The sequence below is a fragment of the Phasianus colchicus genome, chromosome 37 (genome assembly GCF_987193195.1).
Source record: "Phasianus colchicus chromosome 37, bPhaCol1.hap1.1, whole genome shotgun sequence".
NCBI classification, from domain to species: Eukaryota; Metazoa; Chordata; class Aves; order Galliformes; family Phasianidae; genus Phasianus; species Phasianus colchicus.
In genome coordinates this window covers 942,040-963,074 of record NC_143472.1, presented here as the reverse complement: position 1 = coordinate 963,074, position 21,035 = coordinate 942,040, and the positions used below count along the sequence as shown (strand labels likewise).

At 63.2% G+C, this 21,035-nt stretch overlaps 2 protein-coding genes across 2 annotated transcripts; one reads left to right on the top strand and one right to left on the bottom strand.

Annotated features, from left to right (window-relative positions):
* Positions 1–1,973: 1,973 nt before the first annotated feature.
* CD248 (CD248 molecule) lies at positions 1,974–4,220 on the top strand. The gene has a single exon (XM_090129581.1). It carries the CDS (start codon positions 1,974–1,976, stop codon positions 4,218–4,220), a length of 2,247 nt encoding a protein of 748 aa, XP_089985707.1.
* Positions 4,221–7,747: 3,527 nt separating this feature from the next.
* NEU1 (neuraminidase 1) lies at positions 7,748–20,366 on the bottom strand. Its single transcript, XM_090129686.1, has 7 exons — positions 20,155–20,366; positions 19,034–19,407; positions 16,461–16,653; positions 14,619–14,878; positions 12,450–12,632; positions 9,074–9,293; positions 7,748–7,986 (listed from the first exon to the last, which is right to left on the bottom strand). Exons 2-7 carry the CDS (start codon positions 19,133–19,135, stop codon positions 7,766–7,768), a joined length of 1,179 nt encoding a protein of 392 aa, XP_089985812.1. The 5' UTR covers positions 19,136–19,407; positions 20,155–20,366; the 3' UTR covers positions 7,748–7,765.
* Between the last annotated feature and the right edge of the window lie 669 nt (positions 20,367–21,035).

The window sequence follows — 21,035 nt, the reverse complement described above, 5'->3', positions numbered from 1 at the left end:
CTCTTTCTCCCTCCCCCCCTTCCTCTCCTCCATTTCCCCTTCCCATTTCCCCCTTTCCCCTTCCTTCCTTCTCTCCTATCCATTCCATTTCCCCTTCCCCTTCTATTTCCTTCCCTCTTCCCCCTTTCCCATCTATTTCCCCTTCCTTTTCTATTTCACCCTCCCTCTTTCCCCCTTTTCCCCTTCTACCCTTTCATCTTCCCCTCCTATTTCCCCTTCCCCTTTCCACTTTTCCTTTCCCCTTCCCTTCCTCCCTCCCTTCCCCTTTTCCCTTTCCCCTTCACCTTCTATTTCCCCCTCCTTTTCCTCCTAGTCTTTTCCCTTCCCCTTCTATTTCTCCTTCCTCCTTTTCCTTTTTCTCTTTTTCCTTTCCATTTCCCCTTCCTGTTTCCCCCTCCTCTTTCCCCTTATCCCTTCCCCACTTCCTTCCTTCCCCCACCCTTTCCCCCCTTCCCCTTCCTCTTCCCCCTTTTCCCTTCCCCCTTCTCCTTTTCCCTTCCCCCTTTCCCCTTCCTCTTCCCTGTCCCTTTTCCCTTTCCCCCTTCCCATCCCCTTCCTTTTCCCCCCTTCCCTTTTTCTCCCCTTTCCCTTTTCCTTTCCCCGTTCCCTATTTCCCCTTCCCATTCTCCTTCCCTCTTCTCTGCCCCCTTCCCCTTTCCCCTTCTCTTTCCCCTTTTCCCTTCCCAGTTCCTTTTCTCCCTTCCCCATCCCCATCCCCCTTTCCCTTCTCATTCCCTCTTCCCCACCCACTTTCTCCCTTCCCTTTCCCTTTCCCCTTCCTCTTCCCTGTCCCCCTTCCCCTTCCCCTATCCCCTTCCCGATCCCTTTCCCCTTTTCCCTTCCCTGTCCCTTTTCTCCCTTCCCCCTTCCTCTCTTCCCTTTCCCCTTTCTCCTTCTCCATCCCTTTTCTCCCTTCCCCTTCCCCACCCCTTTCCCTTCCCTCTTCTTCTTCCCCTTCCCCTTTCCCCATCCTCTTCCCCATCCCTCTTCGTCTTCTTCCTTCCTCCTCCCTGTCCCCCTTTCCCTTGCTGTTCCTCCTTCCCCTTCCCCTTTTTCCCTTCCCTGCCCCTTTTCTCCCTTCCCTCTTCCCTTTCCCCTTCCACCTTCCCCATCCCTTTTCTCCCTTCCCCTTCTCCATCCCTTTTTTCCCTCCCCCTTCCCCATCCCTTCCCCCCTTTTCCCTTCCCTGTCCCTTTTCTCCCTTCCCCTTTCCCCTTCCCTCTTCCTCTTCTCCCTTCCTCCTCCCTGTCCCCCTTTCCTTCCCCCTTCCCCTTCCCCCTTTTCCCTTCCCTGTCCCTTTTCTCCCTTCCCCTTTCCCCTTCCTCTTCCCCTTCCCTCTTCCTCTTCTCCCTTCCTGTCCCCCTTTCCCTTCTTCTTCCTCCTTTCCCTTCCCCCTTCCCCCTTCCCCATCCCTTTTCTCCCTTCCCCTTCCCCATCCCTTCCCCCCTTTTCCCTTCCCTGTCCCTTTTCCCCTTTCCCCTTTCCCCTTCCTCTTCCCTATCCCCCTTCCTCCTCCCTGTCCCCCTTTCCCTCCCTCCTTCCCCTTCCCCTTCCCCCATCCCCATCCCTTTTCTCCCTTCCCCTTCCCCATCCCTTCCCCCCTTTTCCCTTTCCTGTCCCTTTTCCCCTTTCCCCTTCCTCTTCCCTATCCCCCTTCCTCCTCCCTGTCCCCCTTTCCCTCCCTCCTTCCCCTTCCCCCTTTTTCCCTTCCCTGCCCCTTTTCTCCCTTCCCCCTTCCCCATCCCTTTTCTCCCTTCCCCATCCCTTCCCCCCTTTTCCCTTCCCCCCCTTTTCCCTCCCCGCTCCCTTTTCCCTCGTTCCCCCCCCATCCCAGCACCGCCTCAGGGTGCGGCCCCTCTCGGAGCCTCGGGGCGGAGTTCCCAACCCCGGGGGGGGGGGGGAAACAGCGGGACAGACGGACAGCGGGACGGACAGACAGAGGGACGGACAGCGGGGGGGGGGGGGAACGAAAGATGCTGGCGTTGATCGCCCTGCTGGTCGCGGGGACGGCGGCCGTGGCTCCGATCGTTTCGGTTCCGAGTTGCCCTTTGGGTTTCGGACCGGTTCCGGGAGCACCGGGACGTTGCGATGATCGCGACGAATGTCGAACGGCCGCCGTGTGTCACCACATGTGCCTCAATCACGAGGGAGGTTTCGCCTGTCACTGTCGCCGGGGTTTCGTCCTGCAAGCCGACGGCGCCACCTGTCAGCCCCATAGGCGGCCCTATAGGCGACCCTATAGGCGGACGCAGCACCGGGATCACCGGCAGCCCCACAGACAGCCCGACAGACAGCCTGACAGACAGCCCGACAGACAGCCTGACAGACAGCCCGACAGACAGCCCGACAGGCAGACGCGGCGACAGCCCAGCCGTGGTTCCATCCGAGCTCACCAGGATCCCAACCAAAGCCATCGGGATCCAAACTGGGATCCCAATCGGGATCACCATGATCCCAACCGGGACCACCAGGATCCCAACTGGGATCCCATGCCAGGTTACTGGGATTCCGACCCCGATCCCAACCGGAGCCGCCAGGATTTGAGCTGGGATTCCAGCCGAGGTCAACAAGATCCCAACTGGAGCCACTGGGATCCAAACTGGGATCCCAACTGGGATTCTACCCAAGATCACCAGGATCCCAACCGGAGCCACCAGGATCCCATCCCAACTCATCAGGATCCCAACCAGAGCCATTGGGATTCCAACCGGGATTCCATGCCAGGTCACTGGGATTCCAACCCAGATCCCAACCGGAGCCAATGGGATCCAAACTGGGATCCCATCCGAGGTCACCATGATCCCAACCGAAGCCACCAGGATCCTAACTGGGATTCCATGCCAGGTCACTGGGATTCCAACCCAGATCCCAACCGGAGCCACCAGGATCCAAACTGGGATCCCATCCGAGGTCAACAAGATCCCAACCAGAGCCACCAGGATCCCAACTGGGATCCCAACCAGGATTCCATGCCGGGTCACTGGGATTCCAACCCTGATCCCAACCGGAGCCGCCAGGATCTGAACTGGGATTCGACCCGAGGTCATCAGGATCCAAACTGGGATCCCAACCGGAGCCATTGGGATCCCAATGGGGATTCCATCCAAGATCACCGCGATCCCAACCGGAGCCACCGGGATCCAAACTGGGATCCCAACAGGGATTCTACCCAAGATCACCAGGATCCCAACCGGAGCCACCAGGATCCCATCCCAGCTCATCAGGATCCCAACCGGAGCCAATGGGATCCAAACTGGGATCCCAACTGGTATTCCATCCCAGGTCACCAAGATCCCAACCAGGATCCCATCCCAGGTCACCATGATCCCAACCAGAGCCACCATCAGGGTCCAAACTGGGGTCCCAACCAGGATTCCATCCAAGATCACCGGGATTCTGACTGGGATCCCAACCGGAGCCAATGGGATTCCAACCAGGATCCCAACCGAGGTCACCACGATCCCAACTGGGATCCCAACCGCAGCCACCAGGATCCAAACTGGGATCTCAACCAGGATCCCAACCGGAGCCATTGGGATCCCAACCAGGATCCCATTCGCCGTCATCGGGATCCCAACTGGAACCACCAGGATCCCAACCAGGATCCCATTCCAGGTCACCAGGATCCCAACCAGGATCCCATCCGAGCTCATCGGGGTCCCAACTGGAGCCACTGGGATCCCAACCACGATTCCAATGGGGATCCCATTCCAGGTCACCAGGATCCCAACCGGGATCCCAACTGGAGCCACTGGGATTCCAACCAGGATCCCATTCGACGTCACCGGGATCCCAACTGGAGCCACTGGGATCCCAACCGGGACCCCAATGGGAGCCACTGGGATTTGAACTGGGATCCCAACCGCCGTCACTGGGATTCCAACCGGAGCCACTGGGATCCCAACCGGGATTTGAACCCGGGGCCGCAGGGTTGGCAATGGGATGGAAACAGAGACGTGCACCAGGGTTTGCACCAGGATTTGCATGAGGATTCGCATGAAGACAGCGGCGAGGACTTGGATTTGCACCAGGATTTGCACACGGGTTTGCACCGACCCCCCCCGCCCCCCCCCACCCGCCCCTATAACAACGGGGACCCCGAAGCGTGGGACCCCAGCACCTATGGGGACCCCTATATGGACCTGCAGGATCCCTATGGGGACCCTGACGCTTACGGGGACGCCTATGGGGAGTCCCCCCCCCCGCTATGGGGGGGCTGATGTGGAGCCCTGGGATGCTTATGGGGACCCCTACGCCGACCCCTATAGGGACGAGGAGCCCCACAGGGAGCCCTGGGGGTCCCACCTGCCCCATTCGGACCCCTATGGGGCAGAAGACCCCGAGCCTGGCAGCCTCCGCCGTGGGAGGGACCCCCAAACCCGGCCCTGGGTGTCCTATGGGGATTCAGCTGCAGAACCCTATAGGGCTGAGGACCCTTATGGGGCTGAGGACCCCTATAGGGCTCAGGACCCCTATGGGGGGGGGGATTCACAGACTGAGCGGGAGACTGAAGGCCTGGCCAGGCCGTGGGACCCCCACAGTGACCCTGGGGACCCCTATGGGGTCGAGGACCCCCGGCTGGAGGCTTCAGACCCCTATAGGTTTGGAGACCCCCAGAGTGACCCCATAGATACCCATAGAGCCCTGGACCCCCATCCTGGTCCTATAGAACCCTATAGAGTCCAGGACCCCGAGACTGACCCCAGGGAACCCTACAGGTTTCGGGACCCCCATCCTGATCCCATAGAGCCCTATAGAGTTCAGGACCCCCATCCTGACCCCATAGACCCCCATAAAGCTCAGAATCCCCATCCTGGCCCCGTAAAGCCCTATAGATTTGGGGACCCCCATCCTGACCCCATAGACCCCCATAGAGCTCAGGACCCCCATCCTGGCCCCATAAAGCCCTATAGGTTTGGGGACACCCATCCTGACCCCACAGACCCCTATGGAGAACAGGATCCCCATCCCGACCGCAGGGAGCCCTACAGAGCTCAGGACCCCCATCCTGACCCCACAGATCCCTATAGGGCCCAGGACCCCCAGACTGACCCCGTGGACCATTACAAAGACCGGGAACCCCAAACTGAGCGTAGGGACCCCCAAAAATCCCAAGACCCCAGAATGACCAGGCCCTCCCCTATAGGGACCTTCAGGACCCCCCAAGACCCCCGCAGTCCCCCTCCCACCATCAGGGCTCCCCCAGTTCCTCCCTCCAGGGACCCCCAACATGGAGACCCCCCAGTTTCCCCCCCAACTGCCCCCCTGACTGCCCCTATTGTCCCCCTGCCAGCCAGGGACCCTAAAACATCCCCTATTGCCCCCCAAACCGTCCCTATTGCCCCATCAACCACCCCTATTGCCCCCCTGCCAGCAAGGCACCCCAAAACTGCCCCTATTGCCCCCCTGCCAGCCAGGGACCCCAAAACTGCCCCTATTGGCCCCCAAACTGCCCCTGTTGCCCCATCAACTGCCCCTATTGCCCCCCTGCCAGCCAGGGACCCTAAAACATCCCCTATTGCCCCCCAAACCGCCCCTATTGCCCCATCAACCACCCCTATTGCCCCCCTGCCAGCAAGGGACCCCAAAACTGCCCCTATTGCCCCCCTGCCAGCAAGGGACACCAAAACTGCCCCTATTACCCCCCAAACCACCCCTATTGCCCCATTAACTGCCCCTATTGTCCCCCTGCCAGCAAGGGACCCCAAAACTGCCCCTATTTCCCCCCAAACCACCCCTACTCCCCTCCCTACAATCAGGGACCCCCAAACCACCCCTATTGCCCCCTTGCCAGTCAGGGACCCCCAAACTGCCCCTATTACCCCTCAACCCCCCCCTATTGCCCCACCAACTGCCCCTATTGCCCTCCCCACATCCAAAGGGTCCCCAACCTCCCACATGGGAACCAGGGATCCCTCAAATCCCCCCCCCGGCACCCCGCAAAAACCCCATTCCTTGAGGGGGGGGCTGCTGGTGGCTCTGCCCGTGGCACTGGGAGCAGCGCTGGTGGTACTGGGAGCACTGGGAGGGCTGAGGCTGAGGCTCAGGGACCCCCCCGGACCCCCCCGATGTGAGGGGGTGGGGGAGAACCCCCCTAAAGTGGGAGGAGGTTCCCCAAATAAGGAGGGGACCCCAAGGTTGGGGCTGTTGGGTGCAAAGTGAAAATGTTGGGGGGGGGGGGGTTGGGGGGGGAGGAACCCCTGCCCAAAATGGAGCGACCACAAAGTGGAATGGGGGGGGCTGGGGGGGGCACCCAAACTGGGATGAGGGGCACCCAAACTGGGATGGGGTTGCAAACTGGGATCAGCCCATCCCCCCCCCAAAAAAAATGATGTCAGGGTGGGGGAGGGGAGATTAAGGGGGGGGGGGGCAATAAAGGGCTGACTGCGCCCCGATGCCGTCCAGATGTTGAGCAGATCCAGATGTGTGGGGTGGGGGGGGAGGGTGGGGGGGGAGCTGGGAAGGGTGCGGCTGCTGTGAGTCAATGGGTGTGGGGAGCAGAACGGCCCCAAGGGAGGGGGGGTGGGGGGGGGATGAGCACATCCAGAAAGGGGGAGGGGGGTGGGGAAAAAGGGAGGGGGGGTGGGGTCACCTCAGGGCACGGGAGAGGGGGGGGGGTCAAAGGGCAAAGAGATCACGTGGGCGGGGGGGGTGAGCACATTCAGAGGGGGAGGGGGGCAGGGGTGGAGGGGGGGATGAAAGGGGGGAAGGGGGGGGAGGGGTCACCCCAGGGCACGGGAGCGGGGGGGTCAAAGGGCAAAGAGATCACGTGGGGTGGGGGTGGGGTCACTCCAGGGCACGGGGGCGGGGGGGTCAAAGGGTAAAGAGATCACGTGGGTTGGGGGGTGGGACGCGGAGCCGTTGGGTTGAATCGCATCAAATCTGCGAGGGTTGAGAAAGGAGAAACCGCGCCGAGGCCCCAAAACGGAGCGGCCGAGCGAAGCGACCGGCCATGCCGAGAGGAAACGGCGGCGGCGGGTTTTGTGCGTCACTTCCGGCGCCGCGGTGAAAGGCCCCACCTCACGGCTGCCCGCCGCGAGCGCCTGAGCGCCACGACTTCCGGTGTAGGGGGGCGCTGAGAGCAGGCATCGCGAAGGGCGGCCACCTGCCGGGCAAGGGGTCCTTCGAGAGGCGCGGGCAGCGCTCCTATTGGCTGCTGGAGACAGAGTCTCCATGGCAACGGCTCCTCGCGGATTCCCATTGGCTGTCGCCATTTCTGACTCCGTGGCAACGGGTCCTCGCGGATTCCCATTGGCTGTCGCCATTTCTGTCTCCATGACGACGAGCACTCGCGGGCTCCCATTGGCTGTTATCATTTCCATCTCCATGGCAACGGGTCCTCGCGGGCTCCCATTGGCTGCTGCCATTTCTGTCTCCATGGTGATGAGCACGCGGATTCCCATCGGCTGTTGCTATTTCTGTCTCCATGGCAACGGTTGCTCGCGGGATTCCATTGGCTGTTGCCATTTCCGTCTCCATGGGGATAAGCACCCCCATTGGCTGCTGCCATTTCTGTCTCCGTGGCAACGGGTCCTCGCGGGCTCCCATTGGCTGTTGCTATTTCTGTCTCCATGACGACGACAGGCACGCGGATTCCCATTGGCTGCTGCCTTTTCCGTCTCCGTGGCCATTATCAGGCCCCGCCCCCCCACTCCCATTGGCCGTTGCCATGGCGACGGGAGCGCTGCGCTGCGCTAACCGGAAAGGAAAGAAGCTGTGGGGCTTCCTTTATTGATGGGGGGGGGGGGGGAGGCGGGGGGCGGGGTCAGAGCCCCCCATAAACACTGATGGTGGCCAATGAGACGCTCTCGGTGGAGAGGCTCCGCCCCTTCTCGTAGATGAGATAAAGGAAGGGGGCGGGGCCTCGAGCCGAAGGGGGCGGGGCCGCCAAGGAGGAGTAACCGCTTGGCCCCTCCCACACCTGCAAGCCCCGCCCCCACCACGTGGTGCCGTTGGTGAAGCTCCAGCGAAGCGTCATGTTCACACCTGGGGTGGTTGGGAGAAGGGGAGGGGCCTGAGGACACGCCCACCGCCTCACAGCCAATCAGATCAGCCCTCACCACTTCCGGACACGCCCCCTCCCATCCCCCCGCCCCTCAAGCCCCGCCTCTTTTTTTCACCCAACTCCCCCCAAAGCCTCCCAGGCTTTAAGCCCCGCGCCATCTTAAGCCCCGCCCCCGTTAGGCTACGCCCCCTCTTAAGCCACGCCCACATCATAATCCCCACCCCAATTTAATCCCCACTGCCCTCTTAAGCTCTGCAACCCGCTAAGCCCCGCCCCCCTCAAGCCCCGCCCCCCACAACCACGCGCCCTCTCTAATCCTGCCACGTTCCTGACTCAAGCCCCTCCCCACTTAAGTCCCGCCCCCTCTTCTTGAATACCGTTAACCCCACCCCCTCTCACGCCACGCCCCCTCTCTTAAAGCCCCGACCCTCTCAAGCCCCGCCCCCTCTTCAAAGCCTCCCTCTTAGGCCCTGCAACCCGTTAAGCCCCGCCCCCTTTAAAGCCCCACCCCTCGTGACCCCATTAAACCCCGCCCTCTTAAGCCACGCCCACCGTCAGAACCCGCCCATCACAAGCCCTGCCCTCCTCGCAAGCCCCGCCCCCAGTCCCCTTTAAGCCACGCCCCTTTAAAAAGCCACGCTCATCCAGACTCCGCCCAACGCAAGTCCCGCCCCCAACCCTTTAAGCCCCGCCCACTTAAACCCCGCTTCTCTAAAGCCACGCCCACCACCAGACTCCGTCCATCGCAAGCCACGCCCCCAGCCCCCTTAAGCCACGCCCACCCACATACTCCGCCCAGTGCAAGCCCCGCCACCAACCCTTTAAGCCACGCCCCTCTAAAGCCACTCCCGCTATCAGACTCCGCCCACCGCAAGCCCCGCCCCCATCCCCTTTAAGCCCCGCCCCATCTCAAACCACGCCCCCTTTAAAAGCCCCGGCCCATCTCCGAAGCCCCGCCCCATCTTAAGCCCCGCGCTCAGACCACGCCCCCTTTTAAAAAGCCCCGCCCCTCTCAGACCACGCCCCCTTTTAAAAGCCCCGCCCCCTCCCCGAAGCCCCGCCCCTCACGCCGGCTCTCGCTGTTGGGGTTGCTGAAAAAAACGACCCCCCCCGCGCTGAAAACCCCCGCGGCCACGGCCGGGTCGGGCAGCTCCGCCTCCACGGTGACGCCGCGGGGGGGGACGGTTTCCCCGCCGTCCCAACTGCGAGCCGTCAGCCGGCAGCGGCAGCGGAAGCCGTCCTGGTTGCGGATGTTCAGCACCACGGAGCCGTCGGGCAGCTCGTAGGGCTGGGGGGGGGCAGATTTGGGGGGGGGGGGTAGCGATGAGAGGCCGCATCCCATAACCCCCCCATTACCCAACAATAACCCCACAATCCCCCCTAACAACCCCCTCATTACCCCCCAAAACCCCCCCATTACCCCCCCACCCCCCCATTAACCCCATAACCCCCCCCATTACCCCCCACCATCCCCCGTTGCCCCCCCCACCCCCCCACAACCCCATAGCCCCCCCCATTCCCCCCCCTCCATCCTCCATTGCCCCCCACAACCCCCCCCATCCCCAATAACCCCCCCAAAACCTCCCCACTACCCCCCCATATCCCCCCCCACGCTCCCCCATAACCCCCCCCATTACCCCCCAATGGCCCCATGACTCCCCATTACCCCCCCATTGCCCCCCCTTATCCCCCCCATTCCCCATATTTCCCCCCACAACCCCCCCCATAGTCCCATAACCCCCCCATTACCCCCATCACCCCCATCCCCCTTATCTCCCCCCAAAAAGCCCCCATCACCCCCCATAACCCCTCCATGAACCCCCCCATACACCCCCATAACCCCCCCATACCCCCCCATGAACCCCATTACCCCCCCTATAGCCCCCCCCATTCCCCATAACCCCCTCAACCCCCCCCCATAGCCCCTCCATCTCCCATAATCCCCTCATACCCCTCCATAATCCCATTACACCCCATCCCCCAAAACCCTCCCATACCCCCCATACCCCCCAAAGCCCCCCCATCCCTCCTCATAACCCACCATTACCCCCCCATGACCCCTCCATCCCCCTTATCTCCCCCCCACAATCCCCCCATAATCCCCACATTACCCCCCATCTCCCCCCACAGCCCCCCATACCCCCCCATAACGCCCCCACAACCTCCCCCATCCCCCCCATCCCCCCCCATATCCCCCCATAACCCCCTCATATCTCCCTCCACAACCCCCCATTACCCCCACTTCCCCCATAACCCCCCATAACCCCCCCATAACCCACCCATCCCCCCAAACCCCCCATAACCCCCCCATAACCCACCCATCCCCCATAACCCCCCATACCTCCCCCATATCCTCCCATAAATCCCCCATTAACCTCCTTTCCCATCCCTCCCATATCCCCCCATAACCCCCTCATATCTCTCTCCGCAACCCCCCCATTACCCCCCTTTCCCCCATAACCCCCCATAACCCCCATAACCCCCCCTTTCCCCATTACCCCCCCATCCCCCATATCCCCCCATAACCCCCCCTTTTCCCATAACCCCCCCTTTTCCCATAACCCCCATCCCCCCCATAACCCCCCATCCCTGTTACCCCCCCATCTCCCATATCCCCCCATATCCCCCCCTTTTCCCATAAATCCCCCGTTCCCCATAACCCACCATTACCCCCCATATCCCCCCATACCCCCCCTTTCCCCATTACCCCCCATCCCCCATATCCCCCCATAACCCCCCCTTTTCCGATCCCCCCATATCCCCTCATTACCCCCCCTTTCCCCATCCTCCCCATATGCCCCCTTTTCCCATAACTCCCCCATCCCCCATTACCCCCCACTACCCCCCTTTCCCCATTACCCCCCCTTCCCCCAAATCCCCCCATACTCCCCCTTTTCCCATAACCCCTCTGTTCCCCATAACCCCCCATACCCCCCATAACCCCCCCTTTCCCCATTACCCCCCATCCCCCATATCCCCCATATCCCCCCATTAACCCCCCCTTTCCTCATTACTCCCCCATCCCCCATATCCCCCCATAACCCCCCCTTTTCCAATCTCCCCATATCCCCCCATAACTCCAACTTTCCCCATTACCCCCCCATCCCCCATTACCCCCCATAACCCCCCTTTTCCCATTCCCCTCCCATCCCCCATATCCCCCCATAACCCCCCCTTTTCCCATCCCCCATATCCCCCATAACCCCCCCTTTCCCCATTACCCCACATTACCCCCTACATCCCCCCTTTTTCCCATAACCTCCCCTTTCCCCATTACCCCCCGCATCCCCCCATAACCCCCCCTTTTCCAATCTCCCCATATCCCCCATAACCCCCCCTTTCCCCATTACTCCCCCCATCCCCCATTACTCCCCCCATCCCCCATATCCCCCACAACCCCCCCTTTCCCCATAACCCCCCCTTTCCCCATTACCCCCCCATAACCACCCATTACCCCCCATATCCCCCTATATCCCCCCCCTTTCCCCATTACCCCCCATATCCCCCCACAACCCCCCTTTCCCCATAACCCCCCCATCCCCCATTACCCTCCATATCCCCCCCTTTCCCCATAACTCCCCCCTTTTCCCATAACCCCCCATATCCCCCATATCCCCCCATAACCCCCCCATCCCCCATATCCCCCATAACCCCCCCTTTTCCCATAACCCCCCCATCCCCCATTACCCCCCATTACCCCCCTTTTCCCATTCCCCTCCCATCCCCCATATCCCCCCATAACCCCCCCTTTTCCCATCCCCCATATCCCCCCATAACCCCCCCTTTTCCCATCCCCCATATCCCCCATAACCCCCCCTTTTCCCATAACCCCCCCATCCCCCATTACCCCCCATTACCCCCCTTTTCCCATTCCCCTCCCATCCCCCATATCCCCCCATAACCCCCCCTTTTCCCATCCCCCATATCCCCCATAACCCCCCCTTTCCCCATTACCCCCCCATCCCCCAATACCCCCCGCATCCCCCATATCCCCCCATAACCACCCTTTTCCAATCTCCCCATATCCCCCATAACCCCCCCTTTCCCCATTACCCCCCCATCCCCCATTACTCCCCCCATCCCCCATATCCCCCCACAACCCCCCCTTTCCCCATTACCCCCCCTTTCCCCATTACCCCCCATATCCCCCCACAACCCCCCCTTTCCCAATTACCCCCCATATCCCCCCATAACCCCCCCTTTTCCCATAACCCCCCCATCCCCCATTACACCCCATTACCCCCTTCCCCATTCCCCCCCTTCCCCCATATCCCCCCACACCCCCCCTTTTCCCATAACCCCCCTGTTCCCCATAACCCCCCATATCCCCCATAACCCCCCCTGTTCCCCATAACCCCCCCTTTCCCATTACCCCCCCCATCCCCCATATCCCCCCATAACCCCCCCATGTCCCCCCCACCCCCCTCCTTATCCCCCCCCCCACCTGGCACTCATCGGGCGTGAAGTCGCGCTCCCTGCGCGGTTCCCCATAGGGGATCCCGAACAGCGCCCCCCCGCGGCGCCACCGTTTCCCACCGTCGTCGCTCAGCAGCAACCGGACGGCGTCCCGCTCCGGGGTGCCGTGACCGCAAACCAGCAGGCGGCCGCGAGCCGGGGGGAGCCGCTTCTGGGGGGGGGGGGGGGGGGGGTCACGTGGTTGGATGGGGTCACGTGGTTGGGGGTGGGGGACACGCGATGGGGATGGGGGGGGACATGGGGGGAGGGGGGGCATGGGGGGGGACACGGGGGGAGGAGTGGGGGGGGGGCATAAGGTTGAGGGGGGGGCAGGTGAGGAGGGTATGGGGGGTCAAGGGGGGCACATGGGGGGGGCACATGTGGAGGGGGGGACATGGGGGGACATAAAGTTGAGGGGGGCCACGTGAGGAGGGCATGGGGGGGGAAATGGGGGGCACATGGGGGGGGCACATGTGGGAGGGGGACATGGGGGGGTAAAGGGGGGGGCACATGTGGGGGGGGGACATGGGGGGAGCACATGGGGGAAGGAATAGGGGGACATGGGGGGACATAAGGTTGAGGGGGGGGCACGTGAGGAGGGTATGGGGGGTCATGGGGGGCACATGGGGGGGGACATGGGGGGGTGAATGGGGGGGACATGGGGGGGGCACGAGGTTGAGGGGAGGCACGTTTGGAGGGCATGGGGGGGCACATGTGGGGGGGGACATGGGGGGGGGACATGGGGGGGACAGACATGGGGGGGTGAATGGGGGGGATATGGGGGGGCACGAGGTTGGGGGGGGGGACGTGAGGAGGGCATGGGGGGGACATGGGGGGCACATGGGGGGGGCACATGGAGGAGGGAACATGGGGGGGTACATGGGGGTGAATGGGGGGACATGGGGTATAAGTTTGAGGGGGGGTGGGGGGGACATGGGGGGGCACATGGGGGGAGGAATGGGGGGGGACATGGGGGGGCATAAGGTTGAGGGGGGGGCACGTGAGGAGGGTTTGGGGGGGACATGGGGGGCACATGGGGGGGACACATGTGGGGGGGGCATGGGAGGGGGACATGGGGGGACAGATATGGGGGGGGCAAGGGGGTCACAAAGTTGAGGGGGGGCACGTGAGGAGGGCATGGGGGGGGATATGGGGGGGCACATGGGGGGGAGGGGGCACGTGGGGGGGCATGGGGGGGGGACATGGGGGGGGAGACAACGTGGGGGGGGGGTGCGTGGGGGCCCCACAGCCCCCCCCATGTATTTCTATGCCCCCCCCCCCCGCCATGGTCTTATATCCCCCCCCCATAACCCCGCCATGCCCCCCCCCATGTTGTTATACCCCCCCATAACCCCCCCATGGCCCCCCCCTCATGTATTCCTATGCCCCCCCCCCATATTTCCTGCCTCCCCCCCCCCGCTTGGATGCCATTTCCCCCTCCCTCAAGTATTTCTGTGCCCCCCCCATGGACTTAAATCCCCCATAACCCCCCCATAACCCCCCCAATATATTTCTATGCCCCCCCTCCCCACCTGGATGCCATATCCCCCCCCCATGTATTTTTGTGCCCCCCCATGCACTTAAATCTCTCCTATAACCCCCTATAACCCCCCCAAGCACCCCCATATATTTCTATGCCCCCCCACGCCCTTAGAACCCCCCCCGCCACGACCCCCCAATGCCCCCCCCCATATTTCCTGCCCCCCCCCTCCCCACCTGGATGCCATATCCCCCCCCCTATGTATTTCTGTGCCCCCCCATGAACTTTAATCCCCCTTATAACCTCTTATATCCTCCCCCACGACCCCCCCACGACCCCCCCAACATATTTTTATGATCCCCCCCCCACATTTCCTGCCCCCCCCCCTCCCCACCTGGATGCCATATCCCCCCCCCATGTATTTCTGTGCCCCCCCATGCACTTAAATCTAAATCCCTCCTATAACCCCCCCCTATAATCCCCCCACGACCCCCCCAACATATTCTTATGACCCCCCACCACATTTCCTGCCCCCCCCCCCCCAACCTGGATGCCATATCCCCCCCCCATGTATTTCTGTGCCCCCCCATGGACTTTAATCCCCCTTATAGCCCCCTATAACCCCCCCCACGACCCCCTCAATACATTTCCATGCCCCCCCCCGTGCCCCCCCCCAACCTGGATGCCGTATCCCGGCCCAGGTGCGAACACTTCCGTTCCGACCTCCCCCGAAATATTGAGGGGGGGTCCCCACGACCTCCCGTCATCGCTGCTGCGTAACATTTCCGTGCTGGGGGGGCCGCAATGAGCTCGATGGGCGCAACGGGCGAACAGAAGTAAAATGTCCCCCCCCCCGACGGCCACCAACACCCCCAGGCTCAGCCCATCCGGGGCCCCCCCGTCATCGGCAACGAAGCGGGAGGGGCTCCACGTGGCGCCTGGGGGGGGGGAGGGGGGGAGAAAAAAAGAGGGGGGGGGGGACTGCTTAGTGAGACCCCCCCCCCCCAAATAAGTCCCCCCAACTCAACCCCCCCCCCCCAGGTTCTCCATAGCGCTCCATTGATCACATAGACCCCCAATTAATCCCCCCCCCCCCTCCAACCCCCAGGACCCCCCCAGTTCATCAATACACTCACACGACCCCCCCCCACCCCCCCCCCCAGGACCCCCACTTCCCCAGTAACACCACACGACCCCCCCCCCCCAAGACCCCCCCAGTTCCCCAATACTCCCACACAACCCCCCCAACCCCCCCCCCAAAATAACCCCATCCAGGACCCTCTAACTCCCCCCCCCCCAAGACTCCCCCAGTTCCCTAATAACCCCCCCACATCCCCCCCAGACCCTCAATAGCCCCCCCAGGACCCCCCCAGTTCATCAACACACTCACACGACCCCCCCCCCACCCCCCAGGACCCCCCCATGTCCCCCCCCAAGCCCCCCCCAGGACCCCCACTTCCCCAATAACACCACACGTCCCCCCCCCCAAGACCCCCCCAGTTCCCCAATACCCTCACATAACCCCCCCTCCTTAAGCCCCCCCCCCAGGACCCCAATACCCCCCATGCCCCCCCCAAGCCCCCCCCAGGACCCCACTCCCCCAATACCCCCACATGACCCCCCCCCAGGACCCCCCCAGTTCCCTAATAACCCCCCCACGTCCCCCCCAGACCCTCAATAACCCCCCTTGACCCCTCATTTCACCCACTATCACCCCCCCATCCCTCCCCCAGACCCCAATAACCCCCGCCAGGACCCCCAGTTCCCCCCCACGCCCCCCCCCCAGCCCCCCAGGACCCCCCAGTTCACCTCCCCAAGCCCATCCCAGACCCCAGTAACCCTGCCAGGACCGCCCAGTTCCCCCCCCAGCCCCCCAGTAACCCCCCAGGACCCCCAGTTCCCCCCCACGCCCCCCCCCAGACCCCAATAACCCCACCCCAGGACCCCCAGTTCCCCCCCCACGCCCCCCCCAGACCCCAATAACACCCCCAGGACCCCCCAATTCACCTCTGCAATCCCATCCCAGACCCCAATAACCCCCCCAGGATCCCCCAATTCACTCCCCAAGCCCATCCCAGACCCCAATACCCCCCCCCCCGACCCCAATAACCCCCCCAGCATCCCCTGTTCCCCCCCCAGCCCCCCAGTAACCCCCCAGGACCCCCAATTCCTCACCCATGCCCCCCCCCAGACCCCAATAACCCCCCCAGGACCCCAAATTTCACCTCCCCCAAGCCCATCCCAGACCCCAATGCCCCCCCCAGACCCCAATAACCCCCCCAGTTCCCCTCCACGCCCCCTCCCCAGCCCCCCAGTAACCCCCCAGGACCCCCCAGTTCCTCACCCATGCCCCCCCCAGACCCCAATAACCCCCCCCAGGACCCCCCAGTTCCTCACCCATGCCCCCCCCAGCCCCCCAGTAACCCCCCAGGACCCCAGGACCCCCCCCCCCCCCACAAGCCCATCCCAGACCCCAATAACCCCCCCAGGACCCCCCAGTTCCCCCCCCCGCCCCCCCACCTCCATCAGGGGAGCGGCGGCAGGCGATGAATTTGGCCCCCACGTCGGCAGCCGAACGTTTGCGTCCCTCGGCGCAGGCCAGGAGGGCCCCCCCCGGGGTGACGATCACCAAAGGGACGCGGAAAGTGTGGACCCCCCCGCGACCCTCCCCGCTCACCCACAGCAGCTGCTCCCGGACCACGCGGGGACGAACCTGGGGGGGGGGTAGCAGGAAGGGGGGGGGGTTATAGGGGGGGTTTGTGGAGGGGGAGGAAATGGGGAGGGGGGGAGGGGAATGGGGGGGGTTAGATGGAGAGGAGATAGGAGGAGGTTTATGGGGGGTATATGGGGGGGAAAATAGAAGGGGGAGATTATGGGGGGGTATTTGGGGCGTGGGGGGGGTTATGGGGGGGTATATGGGGGGGATGGGGGGGGTATATGGGGAGGTATATTGGGGGGGGGTTATGGGGGGTATATGGGGGGGATAGGAGGGGTTATGGGGGGGTATATGGGGGGGCATAGAAGGGGGGGGTTATGGGGGGATATAGGGGGGGATAGAAGGGGGGGATTATGGGGGGGTATGTGGGGGGGATGGGGGGGTATATGGGGAGGTATATGGGGGGGGTTATGGGGGGGTATATGGGGGGGATAGGAGGGGTTATGGGGGGGTATATGGGGGGGCATAGAAGGGGGGGGTTATGGGGGGGTATATGGGGGGGAATAGAAGGGGGGGGTTATGGGGGGGTATATGGGGGGGATAGGAGGGGGGGTTATGGGGGGTATATGGAGGAGATAGAAGGGGGGGTTATGGGGGGGCATATGGGGGGCATAGAAGGGGGGGTTATGGGGGGGTATATAGGGGAGGATAGAAGGGAGGGGTTATGGGGGGGTATATAGGGGGGGATAGAAGGGAGGGGTTATGGGGGGGTATATAGGGGGGGATAGAAGGGAGGGGTTATGGGGGGGTATATAGGGGGGGATAGAAGGGAGGGGTTATGGGGGGGGATATAGGGGGGGGTAGGAGGGGGGTTATGGGGGGGCATATGGGGGGGATGAGGGAGTTATGGGGGGGTATATGGGGGGGATAGGAGGAGGGGGTTATGGGGGGTTATATGGGGGGGAAATAGGGGGGGTTATGGGGGGTTATATGGGGGGGATGGGCAGGGTTATGGGGGGTGTATGGGGGGTGGGGGGGCTTATGGGGGGGTATATGGGGGGGGAAATAGAAGGGGGGGTTATGGGGGAGCATATGGGGGGTATAGAAGGAGGGTTATGGGGGGGCATATGGTGGGGGATAGCAGGGGGGGTTATGGGGAAGTATATGGGGGGGGATGGGGGGGGTTATGGGGGGGTGTATGGGGGGGAAATGGAAAGGGGGGGTTATGGGGGGTATATGGGGGAGATAGGAGGGGGCATTAGGGGGGGGCATATGGGGGGGATAGGAGGGGGGTTATGGGAGGGTATATGGGGGGGGTGGGGGGGGCAATGGGGGGGGTTATGGGAGGATTTATAGGGGGAGATAGAAGGGGGGTCACGGGAAGGTATATGGGGGGATTAGAAGGGAGGGGTTGTGGGGGGGGGTATATGGGGGGGGCAATGGGGGGGTATATGGGGGGGATAGGAGGGGGATTTAGGGGGGGTCATGGGGGGGTATATGGGGGGGATAGAAGGGGAGGGTTATGGGGGGGCATAGAAAGAGGTATTATGGGGGGTATTTGGGGAGGGACTGGGGGGGCAGGGGAGTGGGGGGGGCTAAAATGGGGATGGGGATGGGGAGGGGGGCTAAGACTGGGGGGGGGAGTGGGTAACGAGGGGGGGTTATGGGGGCGTATTTGGAGGGGGGGGAGTGGGGAGGGGAAGGGAAATGGGGGGGGGGGTAGGAGAGGGGTTATGGGGGAGAATATGGGGAGAATGGGGGGCGCAGGGGAATGGGGGGGGAAGACCGGGGGGTGGGGAACAGAATTTTGGGTGTGGAAGAGTCATAGGGGGAATATGGGGATGGGGGGGGGGGCAGGAGATTGAGGGGGGGCGATGGGGGTGGGTTATGGGGCAATGGGGGGATATGGGGTAATGCGGGGGGGGTCAGGAGAGGGGGTGTGAGGGGGGGCATCATGGGGGAATGGAGGGGGGGGTCACAGGGTAGGAATGGGGCAATGGGGGGGTATGGGGTTATTGAGGGGGGGGTCAGAAATAGGGGTGGGGGAGTATATGGGGATAATGGGGGGGTCAGGGGATCGGGGGGGGGTTGGAGGGGCATTATGGGGGCGATGGGGGGATATGGGGTAATGGGGGGGGGTCAGGAATGGGGGTGTGAGGGGGGGCATGGGGTAATGGGGGGCAATGGGGATAATGGAGGGGTATGGGGGCAATGGGGGGGGTCAGAAATGGGGTTAAGGGGGCAATGGGGGGAAATTATGGGGTAATGGGGGGGGAGCTTTGGGGGGGGGTTGATGGGGGGTGGTTGGGGGGAGGGGCAGGGGGCGTTGGGCTCTACGGGTGGGCGTTAATTGGGAGGTGAAGCCCCGCCCCGGAAGTCCCCCTTCTCAACTCCTGCCGGAAGTTCGGGTGACGTCATCACCCCGCGCCCCTCGTACCGTCTCAGGGGTGGCGGCCCAGACGGGGGGGGAAGCGGCGGAGGCGCTGAGAGCGAAGAGCAGCGCGGGGAGGAAGAGGAGGAGGAGGCGGCGCGGCGCCATCGCGGCCCCTTTAAGGCCCTCCGCAGGTCCCCGTCACGTGAGGAACCCGCCGTCGGCATGTGACCGGAAAACGGAGGCTGGGCCTCCCGCCTTAAAGCGGCGACGCCTCTTCTTCAAGCGGCAACGCGGTGGGGCCCATCCCGAAACAGAATATTCGCTTTGTTGGGTTTTTTTGGGTTATTCTTTTTTTTTTTTTGTACAAAAACACCGTTTTATTGCAATTTCTCTCCCTACGGCCCGAACGGCTTCGCGTCCCTCACGCAGTGGAGATGCTGTGAGCAGAGAGAAAGGTCAGAGGTTAGGGGTCACGTGCACAACAGGACCCTTTAGAACCCCCCCCCCCCCTCCTTAGGAACCCCAGAACGCCCCCAGCCACTCAGATTCTTCCCCCAACCCCCTCCCCAGACCCCAAGGACCCTCAGGAACACCCCGACCCTCCCCCCCCCCCACTTAACCCCCTCCCAAGACCTAGATGAGGTCAGAGGTCAGGGCTGGGGTCAGAGGTGGTGGGTGGGGTCAGAGGTTACAGATGGGATCAGAGATCACAGATGAGGTCAGAGATCATAGATGAGGTCAGAGATCATGAGTGGGGTCAGAGATGATGGGTCAGAGGTCATGGGGTGGGGTCCGAGGTCACAGATGGGGTCAGAGATCACAGATGGGGTCAGAGGTCATGGGTGGAGTGGTCAGGGGATGAGGTTAGAGGTCATGGGTGGGGTCAGAGGTCACAGATGGGTGAGAAGTCACAGATGGGTCAGAGGTCAGGGGGTGGGGTCAGAGGTGATTGGGTCAGAGGTCAGAGGTGATGGGGTCAGAGGTCATGGGGTGGGGTCAGAGGTGATGGGGTCAGGGGTCAGGGGTGGGGTCAGAGGTCAGGGACAAGGTTGAGGGATGGGGTAAGGAGTCAAAGGGTGGGACCAGAAATAAGTGCCGGGGAGCGGAGTCAGATGTCAGAGGGGTGGGGAGACCGGGTTCAGAGGTCAAGCCGTGGGGTCAAAGGTCAAGGGGCGCGGCCTCACCGTCTCACGGTCCTCCCCAGCGCTCCCCACCACTACCGCTTTCCGCACGCAGCCCCGCCTAAAGCCGGTTTTACGGGCGTAAAGCTGAGCGCCGGGCAGCCCCGGACCCGCACGGTTCTCTCTGAGCCGCCCGGATCTCCGCCGTGCCGCCATTTTGGGCTCCGCACCTGAGAGAAGCGCTGCGGCGCGTCGTGATGACGTCACGAGGGTACCGCAGCTGCGAAAGAAGCGAGCGCCGCTCGGCGCGCGGTGATGACGTCAATTAAATGCGCCGGAATGGGGGGGAGAAGGAGGCGGATGTGAGCGCTGCGTGCGATTGGGGGCGGTGGGAACTGAATGAAGGGGGGGGGAACCGGGACCTGAGCGGGTGGGGGGGGGTCCGGGGGGTTCCCCCTATTTTTCCCCCATTTTCTCCCATTCCACCCCAAGACCCCCCCATTTCCACCCCCCATTCCTTCCCGGTACTCCCTAAAGACCCCCCCATTCCCCCCAATTTCTCTCCAACCCCCCCCCATTTCCCCCCAGCCCCTCATCTTCCCCCGTTTGCCCCCATTCCTCTCCAAGACCCCCCCATTTCCACCCCCATTCCCCCCCAGTTCCTCTCCAGCCCCCCCCAGTTCTCCCCCGGCCCCCCATCTCCCCCCATTTTCCCCCATCCCTCCCCAAGACCCCCCCATTTCCCCCCACTCCCCCCTAAAGACCCCCCCAGTATCCTCAATTCCTCTCCAGCCCCCCCCAGTACTCCCTTGAAGACCCTCTCAGCCCCCCCCCCCAGTTCCCCCCATTACCCTCCCAGTTCCTCTCACTCCATCCCCACTACCCCCCAAGACCCCCCCACTCCCCCCCAACCCCCCCCATTAACCCCCCCAAATCCCTCCTGA

Coding starts and splice junctions, on each gene's coding strand:
- CD248 (XM_090129581.1), top strand. CDS start 1,974: ATGCTGGCGTTGATCGCCCTGCTGGTCGCGGGGACGGCGGCCGTGGCT.
- NEU1 (XM_090129686.1), bottom strand. CDS start 19,135: ATGGCGCCGCGCCGCCTCCTCCTCCTCTTCCTCCCCGCGCTGCTCTTC. Junction 16,654..19,033: donor GGGCCGCCACCCCTGAGACG/GTACGAGGGGCG, acceptor CCCCCCCCCCAG/GTTCGTCCCCGCGTGGTCCG. Junction 12,633..14,618: donor GGCCGGGATACGGCATCCAG/GTTGGGGGGGGG, acceptor CCCCCCCCCCAG/AAGCGGCTCCCCCCGGCTCG.